This window comes from Magallana gigas, chromosome 3, assembly GCF_963853765.1.
Source record: "Magallana gigas chromosome 3, xbMagGiga1.1, whole genome shotgun sequence".
In the NCBI taxonomy this organism is placed as follows: domain Eukaryota; kingdom Metazoa; phylum Mollusca; class Bivalvia; order Ostreida; family Ostreidae; genus Magallana; species Magallana gigas.
This window is the reverse complement of record NC_088855.1, coordinates 15,160,192-15,172,866: the sequence shown is the minus strand read 5'-3', so window position 1 is coordinate 15,172,866 and position 12,675 is coordinate 15,160,192. Positions and strand designations below refer to the sequence as shown.

Here is a 12,675-nt window from a genome sequence, read left to right as displayed (position 1 = left end):
GGGGGGGCGGACCCCCTTTCCCCCTCTAGATCCATGCATGAGCAAGGAGTGTCGCATAATGAAATTACATTGTTACTGGGTTTGGTCCACAGTTAAGAGACGGCTGGTAAGTGACAGTCCTGAGTCTGGAAGTGCATTTGTACACATTATGGCGGACATTACATTTAGTGTGGAGTAGATAATGATTAGGCATAGCCAGCACTGGTAAACATATATGTTACATTTACACATTTAAATATTTATAAACATTCATAGTAAGCGCGATGGCCTAGCGCATGCGTACCAATAATAGCATGGATTAATCTGAAAACCTTGGCGAGTACGGTGCCTGTATAAAATTCTATGTAATCGACCGAGACTTGCTGAATGCAATCAAAAAAGGCGACGGCGAAAGTGCGAAGATGCGAAGGCCAGAGTGCAAAGTTGGGAAGGAGCGATAGAAGTATCGCTCCTTCGCCCCTCGCACCTTCGCATTTTAGGCATCACATCTTCGCGCTTCGTCGTCGCATCTTCGCACTTTTGCTCTTTCGCCTTCGCACTATCGAAGTGGCCCTATCGGAACACCATAGATATATGTAAATGTAATTGTTAAGATGACAACCATACCCCGATGCAATACGTCAATATCTTGTTATAACGGAAGGATTTTTATATTCTAAGATATATCCCTTCTTTCACTTTAAGTTTATTTGAATATGAATTATAATTTCTGTTACTTTCTGTAAACTGCAGCAGTAAAAATTGCAAAAGTGTAAAGACTATTTCACAAATAATAAAAAAATATACTGAAAAACTTTAATCTACAAGGGGGTCATTATTCTACAGGGGTCACTTTTCTTCATGTGGAATGTGCTCATTTTTATGAAAATGACACTTATTCTTCAGGCAAAGGGGACATTTTTCTACGTAGAATAATGACCGGGGGGTCATTTTTCTGCGTAGAATAATGACCGGGGGGTCATTTTTCTACGTAGAAAAATGACCCCCGGTCATTATTCTACGGGGGTCATTATTCTTCATTACACCGGCGCGTTACTCAACCCGAATGGCATCCGATTGAACTGGAACAGTCCTTTGTGGCATGCAAAGGCTGTCTTTTCCTTACTAGAGTCTTATAGTTTTACTTGCCAATATCCACTTTTAAGATCTAAAGCTGTAAAATACTTGGCATTTCCTAGCAAGCATAAGATGTCGTCTATTAATGGTATTGGAAATGACACTGGCTTCACAATCTTATATAAACTTCTAAAGTCAACACAAATCCGATCTGATCCATCTTTTGTTTTCACTACCACTAAAGGGAATGACCAAGGTGATTGTGATCTTTCTATTATCTTGGCATCCATCATATCTGCTATCGTCTTATCTATGATTTGTCTCTTATTTAGGGGGGCTCGGTAAGGTCGATTCTTTATAGGGTGATGACCTTCTGTGTCTATCTTCATCTTCACTGTCTCCGTAACTCCAAGATTACTATCCTTTTTGGCGAATAAGTCTTTGTTCTTGTTTACTAATCTTTGTACAGATTGTTCAAATCTTTTAGATACGTCAATCTTTTCCTTGGTGTCTTGTCCGGAGGATATTTCTGAGATTTCCTTCGGATTAACGCTGGTAATACGTCCTATGATATACCCTCTTGGAATTTTATAGCCTTTATTTGATTGGTTTACGATGATCCAGGGAATTTTTCCGTCCTTGCGAACTTCACAAACAGAGTCTTTTAAATAAAGTCCTGGTTCCTCCATTATACAGTCATTGTCTATACACTTCACTTCAACCAAGTCACTTTATGGAGAAGGGAATTTGTTATTCACTTTCCCATAAAACACAGTTACAGTATTTGGTTTCACAAATAGTTTCTTTGGGGTTCTCACAATTGCTGAGATATATAAGTCTTTGAGTTCCGCATAAGTTTTACCATTTATACGCATGAGTCCTAAGTCAAAATATAATCGAACATTGTTCTTCTTGAGCCAATCGCGGCCAAGAATCAGATTCCAATTGAGTCCCTTTGTCACATAAAGCTTATGTTCTAACGCTAAACCTATAATCTTAAAAGAAATATTTACGTACCCTATCGCAATTAAGGAATTACCATTTACTGCTTGAAGAGTGGGGATGTCATTTTTACATAATTTAGGCAATTTCAGCATTTTCTTGCTGATTAAAGATACAGCAGCACCAGTATCTACTTAAGTTCTGAATCTATTAATACCTATCTTTAATAAACAACTAGTCTACTGGGATTGTTGGTAAAATTATTTTCATTTCTAGGTCTTTGTTTAAAGTTCTTTATTCGGGCTTTAACGAAGGAAGAACATCTTAGTTTTCCTGATTTTGTTCATAAGAAGAGCGAAGGGTATATCCTGAAGTCGACCTCTCATTGTTTTCATTTTGATTGTCGCGTGACTTATTCTGACGACCTATCATTCTCCCACGGTTTTGTTGCATTCTCTGATAGCTACGCGAGCTCCAACAGTCAGCACGCACATGACCTACTTTTCCGCAGTTCCAACATTCCACAGGTGAGCGGGGGCTTCATTCAACAGTATGTACAGGCCTGTTTTGATTGATTGGTTTATTTATATGGGGCGGGACCTAACCTGAGGTTTGTTTTGTTTACAGAATCTGGCTCGGTGGCCTGTCTTTTTACATTTAAAACATCTATTATTTTGCGCATGGTCAATTTCCATGGGCTCTTCATGCCTACTGACGCGGGATTATCCAAACGATCTCTAAAGAAAGGAAAAGTAGTATCAAAAGTAGAGGTAATTAAACCATTTCTTATGTTCTGTCTTTCGGTTATATCTGACCCTCGAATGGCCAATCTCTGTATTAAATTTTGCTCTCTCATAGTAACTTGAATCGCTGATTCTAGGTCTTTCGGATTCTCTCGGAGAATCTTCATCCTTAGATAATCGAACGTCAGTCCGTCACAGAAAATGTCAACCAATTGTTGCTGCACTAAAGGGTCTTTAATTCCTTCTTTGCTGTACACGTCTTGCACGATTTAAATAATCTTTTGGGAAATAATTGCACGCTCTCGTTAGAGTTTTGTCTTGTCCTGCGCATTATCGCTAATGCATGTTGTGGGTCTGTTATCTCAGCAAATCTATTTTGTAATGAGGCCCTAAGATCATGCCATGATGGCACTTCCTCGGCTGCTGTCGTTTCATCTAGATATCTTTTTATAAAATCTCCCACGGACTCTTTACTAGTTACATAAGCTAACATCGGGATTTCATGCTCTGGTTTTCCTGGCATTAATGCATATTTCTCTACCTCTTTAAGCCACAGTTAAAAATTTTCTAGGGTCCCCCTAAAACGGAGTGATTACTGAGGACAAGGGTACTGATAGAGCGGCTGTTACTTCCCTCATTTAACTCATAAAAAATCTTTTTCGTCATCCGGCTTCGGATGTCTGGGTTCACGGAACTGATATTCCTTAGTGTCATAAAAAGATTCTTGACTACTTGATGGTGATTTATCTGAGGGACCTTTACCCTGTTCCCCTTTATCTTGGCCTAAACCTGCCATACTTTGTTCTAACTGTTCTATTTGATTTCTATACTCTTCCCTATCATAACCAGTTGCCATGTTAGTCGCTGATCAAATTACCACTAAAAATAGAGACGATATATAGTAATATGTAAAAAGATTCTTACCTTAAGAAGTTTTCTGAGACGTGTTCCTTATCCTTTCTTGTACTTCGTCTTATCCTGGTCACGGCACCAAAATAACTAAGACAGATGTACATGTAAGACTTCTACCGCAGAAAGTGTCCCCGTCTGTACTTGTTATTGACAAAGTCAAAAGTCCGGTAAAAAGCTTCACAAGTTTATTGGATCGTATAGTGGTATCAAAGCTGGTCTAATTCTGTTCTGTTCTAATTCAGTTCTGATCTAATCTAATTCAGTTCTGATTTTCTAACAATTTGACATGCATATATATACCCTTTAAGCTGGGACAGACAGTTTCGGTTACTCATGACCACCTGCGCTGGTCATGAGACAGACATGCCAAATTGCTTGATTCCTAAACTCCATGAGTTATGCATAGACCAGGTGATAATCATAGTTAATTTTTTGCAAATTATTCATAAATTATACTTCCGATCAATGCTAAGTTTATAATGATAATACGTAAAGACTTTAGTGTAAACACTGGAAAACTGTTAGTTATTTTTTTTAAAAAAAATTTTCAGGGTGCTTCTCAGCTGAGAGACCTTGCAGTTGATAGTCGCACAACTTACACTCACAATCAGTCGATACAGGAGTTTCAGCAGTCTATTGCAGGGGTTATTGAGGATAGGTTGTTAGACAGGGTTAGGGTTAGGGAATCAGGCTTCTTTAGTGTCATGATAGATGAGTCCTCTGATGTTTCAGTTCATCAAAACTTAGTGTTGTACATTAGGTACTTAGAGGAGTCTTTGGGTAGGTTAGATGCAAAAACTTCCTTCATGGGTATTAGGCAGCTAGCCTCAGCAAATTCAAATAGCATTAGGGAAGAGGTTGTCAAGATTTTGTCAGATAAGGGCTTAGAAATTTTAATCCTCTTCTGCATTCCACAGTTTCTGTTCTAGAGAGGTTAAGGGATTTAAGACGGAACTGTCCTGTCTTCTTTCCTACAACAAGCTCCTTCTTCTCCATCTGTTGACTCCTCTGGACTCTGTACTTTTGATTTCAAAGGTCACTGTATTAGAGATAGTTCAAAGCAGAGGGCTGAGGCTGTTTCAGCATGTGAGAAGTTTGTTTCAGGTGTCATTGCTACATGTAACTTAAGGGATATGTTTGTTAGTGAAGTGGATGGTAAGGTCATGTCAGCTTTGTGTTCTATCTTTGATTATTCGTTCATTTCTTCCACAATCCCTCCTTCTCAGGAGACTTTGACTTCTCTGTCTGATTTCCTACAGAAGTGTTCTTTTTCAAATTCAGAGGATTTATGTTCTGAAGTAGTTGGGTTTCATGAATTTGTTAGGCATGTAGGTTGTAGTGCAGGATTGACCTCAGTTAAGGATATAGCTCAGTTTAGTTTTAGGCATAGTTCAGTGTACTCAGTGGTAGGATATTTAGGTAGGAGACTGTTGGTTCTTCCTCTATCGACTATTGACTGTGAGAGGGGCTTCTCCAGACAGAACCTCATCAAAACAGACCTGCGCAACTCATTGAAGATAGAGTCCCTATCCAGCATTATGATGACAGCCATAGAGGGACCCACATCAGAATCTTTCCCATTTGAGGATGCCTTCAACAAGTGGGCCAGTGTGAAGACAAGAAGAATATTGTGAACAGTGAAATGTGACTGATGTGATTATCTATTGGACTTTTCATAGACTTTCTTAATCTTAACTGTGAAATGTGTGACTTTGGTGTGTTATTTATTGACTATTTCCTTTTGTTGTGCTATGAGTTTATGAATGAGATTAATAAATAAAATTATTTATCTTCATTTGGTTTTTTTTTTAAAGTTTTGTTTAGAATGATCAAAGATCAGTATATTCTATTATTCAATTGGAGAAATATTAATTTTATTTAAGAATAATTTCTAATAGCAACTGAAAACATATACATGTACATGCTGTTGCAGTGTGAGTTAAATTATGGTAAAAAAAACAGCTACAAAAACAAAGGTTAAACTTAAGTTGTTTAGTTGGTTATCAGTAAAAAGAATGATATACATTTAATAAGATATGCGGATAGTCCGATACGCCGCGCAAGGTTGCGACACATTATTTTGGTCCAGTGTGAGCCCTGTGAGTGTAGATTTAGTGATCAAATTCCTAAACAATATTTTGATTCTAAATACAGCATCAAAACTGTCAAACTGCCCATCACAGCGTCGTGGGATGCGGGCTTACAATCTCCCGCATCAGTACAAAACATGAGTATAGGTTAAAAGATTAACAGAAAACATGTACTTTGTGACAAGCTTGCAATATCAGGACTCCATAGAGTCTGTAGATATGACAAATATAGCATTACTGTCCCACACCTGGATGTGTGAGATCATGCTGCTGCGCAATTAATTTCCAAAATATAATTTCCCAAGGACTTTCCAACATAGTTACTGACATATTAATAATTGCGCAGTTTTCATATACAACTTACGTGTTCATTTAACAGTTCTAATCAAGGTCACCTTATAGTCATCTGTTTACACCCTCAGGTGAGGTAAAAAGGTCTATAAGTTTACAATACAATAAGTTGTTAAAGTTGGTTTCTGGAAGAACAGACTTTGAAAATTTTCGTAATAAATATTGACAATTTTTTTAACTTTTTTAATTTTTAGCTTTTAAGATCTGTGTACAAACATAGAATTGTGAGCAAATCTCTGTATCTTGCTTATAATTCGAAGCTTAACACTCAAATATGGTTAGTAAATAGAAATTGTAAACAATTAAACACAAGAAACATGCACTTCATGTATAACAAATAAAGAACACATTTTATTTTTTCGAAATGAATCATATATATACATGTATATACCTACATATTTCCGTCAGCGATATCAAACTCTATTTAAACTGAATAAACTCGAGAAAATGCCGAGCATCTCAACAAAACCTATTGCATTAATCTACTATTACGCAAAAGATAATGCCGAATTACCGATAGAATGAATTGTATTTCGGTAGGCAACTACCCTACATCAGATTTTGCTTAATTTGCGCAGGTAAACAATTAACTGTTTGATTTACCGAAGTCTCTGTTTGATTTGATACGTAAAAATCACGAAATACAGACGATAGTTTCCAAGTTACAAAACATAAATAATGAAAACGAAACGAAAATCAGAACAAGCTAACACCAACTTCATGTGTGAAAACTGTCAACGCATTGAAATATTTAGCCTCAATTTACTTCACAAAATCGGCACCAATATATTTTGCATGTTTCAAAATTTCCCTTCATACGCGAACTGTTGCACAACAAGCAAATTCACCATAGTCAGATCGACCCTTTTTCGTATAATGCTGCTTTAAACAAAGAACCTCGTTTTAGAAGTATGGAATACGAGTCTTGGTAAAATGGGTATGCAAACCCGGGCCGTGGCAAAATAAAAGCCGGGGCAGATCGGCAATCGTCAATTCCAAATACGCATTTTTTGCAGCAATATTTACAGCGAATACAAATATACTAGTCCATCAAATATCCTGAAATTTTAATGAGATTGGCAGATCAATAACTGCCAATCTTTTGTTTTGCCCTGGCCAAGTCTTGCCTACCCATTTTACAGGATGCCGAACCCGAAGCTATTTAATTGATTGAAACACGCCTTTCCTTTATTACTATTTTTTAATAACTCAGATTTGAAACAGAATTACCCCTTAATGTTTGCAATTTATATTTTCCTTCACATAAGGATAATTTATGCTAAACTACGTTGAATTTGCCTCGGTAGTTCTTGAGAAGATTTTTTAAAAATGCACCCCCCCCCCCTTTTTCTACAATTTCAAGGTTTTCTCCGCTTTGAATACAGATCGGACTTTTATTTCTGCAATTTATATTTGCCCCCCCCCCCCCCCAATAAGGATGCTTTGTGCCAAATTTGGTTGAAATTGGATAAGTGGTTTTAGCGAAGAAGTTCAAAATGTAAAAAGTTTACAGACGGACAGACGGGCGGACGGACGACGGACAAAATGTGATCAGAATAGCTCACTTGAGCTTTCAGCTCAGGAGCTAAAAAAAAAGAATTTAATACTACAAACAATTTTAAAATTGCCAAAACACTACAATCATATCAGTAATTTTGAATTTCATTTAAATTAATGCCCAATAGGGTCACTTCATCAAATTACTTGACTAATAGATTTAAACAACTTCTAAAAATAGTTTAACTTCTTTATTGATAAAGATATTATTTATTTCCTTATAATGATATAAACTTTTAATTTACATGAAACAGTTTTAAAATAGCCCCAAAACAATCACCCATTTTACAGATTAACAATTTCCCCTAAACACATGCTCCATCTGAACCATGGCTCAGATAATGGCTCCCTTGGGACAAATGAATTCAGCCACACTTGTCTTTGATGTTCTTATTAGCTCCTAAGAATTTATTATTGACAAACAAAAACTTTGCATTGTCAGTTGATAGAATACTTATAAAAATATTTGTTTTTATTAATTAAGACATTAAGACAAAAAACCTACATCTGGATATATTTATATTAATATATTTTAGAGTGTGTTAATACTATTAATTAATAAATAAAATCTGTAACGATTACCTCCCTTACTTTTCAACATTAGTGTACAATATATAGAATAAGGAAATTGAAAACTGACATAAAATCATTAAATCTTGTCTGATCTTAAAAAACATTGCAGGTGCACATCTTCAGATGGTGTTCAACATTTGTACAAATTTTTAAACTGTTCCATGTAATAATTAAAAATTCTATAGGGGGGACAAAGTTGCGTCTACTGACAGACGGCAGACAGAAAGACGGACAGGGTGAAACCAATATACCCCGCTAAACTTCGTTTGCGAGGGTATAAAATTAATTATTTGTTGGGAAGGAGGTGTTTATCATTGAATAAGATTCGAATCGGCTTGAATTTTGAATGACGCTTCAACAAGTCTTGGGCAATCTGAAGTTTGCAGGCATAGCATTTTTTTAGATGCTATTTTTTATTTATCCAATCAAACCCTGATTTTTTATACACCAATGCATGCATCTGACAAATATAAACTAACACATGCTTACTATAAATACTATATATCATAGTTCTTATCTTACTTTAAAGAGACAGTACAGCTAAATAAAATTGGTTGTGACAGTTGAAGTACATAGAATCCCTTTCACATAACAAATTAATGTAATTATGAGCTTCCGGGAATTGAAGGGTCGTAAATATATCGTTTATTTGTACCACGTGGAATTTGATAGACAGTAATTTTGACACGTGCTGAAAACTACAATATTTTCGCCCGAATACGGTCATCATGGAATACGAGGTAAACGGGACTCTCTTAACGGAAAACATCATCATTTCTTCGATAAATTATACATGTAAATGGTTTACCAATTTCCGTTCATTTTAACATGAAAAGACAAAAAAATGCCAAATATCCTCTCAAAAGGCTGCTCTTACAAATTGAATTGAGTTTGTAACAACTCCTGTGATAAAATTATTTAAAAAACCGCAAAGTAGAATCTTCGATATACTAGACAAGATGAAAATGCAAAAGGCGAAAATTTAAAAAGCGTACTTCCATCTTCGGATTTTGAGAAAAAAAATATGCCTTTTTGGAAAAGAAATTCGAAAAGGAGATGAAATCAGTCACATTTTCAGCGTAACCATTTTACAATTCATTACATGTAATGCATTTGCGGATCTAAAGCAAAGGGTAGGGGTCGGAGGGAGGACTCCGCCCCCGGAAAATTCAAATTTCTTAAATTGAAATAAAATGTAATAAAGAATGACCAAATATCTTGAAAACAGTTGAGATCTCCACCCCTAAATCATATATATATATATATATATATATATATATATATATATATATATATATATATATATATATATACATATATATATATATATATATATATATATATATATATATATATATATATATATATATATATATTCTTGTTCCTTGCGTTATGGGGCATGCATTGGTATGTACAATGTAGGACATGAGCTTTGGAGGTGGTCGTGACCCCCATGAAACAAAAAATGACCAAATATCTTGAAAAGGGTTGAGATCCCCACCTTTAAACAATATACATTAAATTTTCTGTATATCGATCTGTTCTAATTTTACATATTTATGAGGGTCATTATTAACATTTACTTAAATTATTTTATTTGAAATTGTTATTACAGTGTGTATTTACTATTCTTTTTGGAGTTTATTATCTTACAAAGGTATTCTTTTACTATTATGCGATATTTTTTTCTTTCTGATGTCCGTATATTAGAATACATAAATAGATACATGTAACTTAATATTGAATATGAGTGTAAAATAAATACAAAAAAAATTGAACCAGTCAATGCAATCTATACATCAACAAACTACATTTTAAAAAGTCTAAATATGTTTTATAGAAACTAATGCACAAATAAGTTGATGCCTCTTAATATAAAAGTATTCCTTATGTATGCTTATTTCAATCATGAAAGAGTTATACATGTCCATATGTATTTTTTGAATAATGAAGGTATTCTTCATAAATGTTTATAAACAATAGATACATTAGAACGTATTTATGAGAACTTTGAATGTTTACATTGCAGATGATCTTATCTAAATCTGAAGATATAGATACGAAATTATCGGTCTTTTGTCCGAATAACAAAACTCAAATAAAAACTTAAATGACCTGTTCAGACGTTCTCATACTCTTTATGTTTTGAGATTCATATGCAACCTATCTGTATGGTTTTATTTCATTGTTTTAAGAAATGAATTTAATAATTTGATTGACATATCAAAGAGAAAAACTTCTATTTAGTGAATTAAATAATGTGTATTGTTTATTTTTTTATGGTGAAACTTTTAATCTCTCTAAAGTTGTATTTTGTTTTCTGACAATTAAACAGACTCAACTTTACATTTTTTGACAGTGTTTTTTTGTGTGGAAACTACCGTTCTATATCGATAAATAGTGTTAGATCAGAACAGTTGAGAAAAGTAGATCCGACATCACTGATGCAGGAATCAAAGAAATTTTTCAACCAATCAGAAGCGCCAATATCTTATCAAACTAACAAATATTAAATATTTCTCTTTTCAAAGCAAGTTCATGTATATGATTAATAAAACTGACTAGCCATTATTCTAGTCAACATAAAGGTAATTGTGCATAACGTTATAAAACGTCGTTATACAAAATTATATTTCTATTAAAATCATTATACATGTAGTAGAAAATCCGAAATACAGGTGAATAAAGAATATGAACAGAATATCTAATTAAAATATGATAAGTACTGATAAAAATCAATACTAAATATCCAAAAATGTCGGATCTTAAAGGCACAATTAAAAATTGGAGAAATAAAAACACTAAAAATAATATAAAAACAAGTACATATATTAAACATGGTTGTTATGCAATTCACATCTCATAAAACGTGGATAATCTGTCACCGCTTAGAAACAAAAGATGCGCTTAAACACTTGCATTGCAGTGTCAGAACAACCTATAACATACATGTATACACGTCCTCCCTAACATTGCTTAGCCTCTATCCATCTATCTATCTTTCTGTTTACATTACATTTTTCATCAACAGTTTTATTTTCTCAAATAACATGCATCAAAACAACTGCACCCAAAGCCACTGCGCCGACGCCAATAGTGACACCGACTCCCTTCGCCGCTGATAGTACTATTTCTTTGGTGGTGGCTTGTTTTGCTAACCCTTGATTTTGCCTCTTTAACTCCATGTACTTCTGTTCGATTAGATCATCAAGCTGCTTCAAACATTCTTTTTTATGCTCTGATATCTGCATTCTAGGAATTTTTTCAAGTTTTTTTCTTGCTTGATCTTTAATCGTTTCATTATGACTTTCTAGTTCAGCTTCAGATAATGCCACACCATCATCGAATTTGCATACCTAAAATATGTTGTTGTTTTTTTAAATAAAGATTTACAATACTTGAAAAATCTTCGCGCTTTCTAAAACTCTTCGCATGACGATACTTATTATTCAGAAAACTTTTTCAGGAAACATTGAAAGATGACTAAGTAGAAACGTCAAACATACCTTTTCCATCCCCTCTTTATAGAATTTATATGCTGCGTTAATCGCTAACTGTCTACCAACCGCTACTGTAGCCTAGATATACATCGAAACATTAAGACTAAGTAATGTTTAATTACATATATATTAAGCTAATTTAAAACCGACATCAATACGACCTCGTAGTACATATCATCGCTTTTTCATATAGAAATTCATCAATACGATAAATCAACCGAAAGATTATTTCCACTCTGTATTTTGTTCACCATACGTTCTTATTCTTAATGAGCAACATCGAAGGTGGGTTTATAATGTAAGGTTTTGATGTAATGTTTTTAGGGTAAATATTGATCTTTGAAGCTCTTAATTTGGTCCAATTTTATACCAATGGTGTACACAATTTATTTACAAAACAGGATTTGACATAAATGGGTTCCGCGCAATTTCGCCTGATTTTAAAACGTCGAGGCTGGGGCATTCAGAATTTGGAGTTCTATTCGCTTTTCGCTATTCACTATTCGAAAAGCGAATAGAATTCTCTGGTCGGTTCGCTATTCCAATTACCGTAAACATGCTAATAAATGTAAATTAAAAATTTCATAATAACTTCCCATTTTATTTGAAAAAAAATAGATTTATAGAAAAAATTATTAATTGCTGACCTCACCTGAACATTGACATAATGATCACGACCAGTAAGAGGCCTAGCTAGCCTGGCGAAAATAGGACATTTCGTACAATACAATTATAATGGGACATCATTCAAGGGGTTGGCTAAAACCCTGTATCCCATATTTGGGCCTTCATATTTGGCGAGGATGGGCCCCCGGGACAGCCCAGTCGACCCTCAAAAGGAATTGAGTTTACACGACCAGTAAGAGGCTTAGCTAGCCTGGCGAAACATGCGACATTTCCTTTAATACAGCTATAATGGGATTTCTTTCAAGGGACTGGCTAACACCCTGT

At 34.7% G+C, this 12,675-nt stretch overlaps 1 protein-coding gene across 1 annotated transcript in view; it reads right to left on the bottom strand.

The window, feature by feature from the left end:
• Window positions 1-5,022: 5,022 nt before the first annotated feature.
• Window positions 5,023-12,675, bottom strand: part of LOC117693016 (atlastin-1) — a 30,254-nt gene continuing 22,601 nt past the window's right edge. Inside the window, exons 8-9 of the mRNA XM_066077723.1 lie at window positions 11,731-11,802; window positions 5,023-5,244 (exon numbers count right to left, since the gene is read on the bottom strand). Coding sequence (XP_065933795.1) covers window positions 5,023-5,244; window positions 11,731-11,802 — 294 coding nt within the window. The remainder of the gene's footprint in view (window positions 5,245-11,730; window positions 11,803-12,675) is intronic.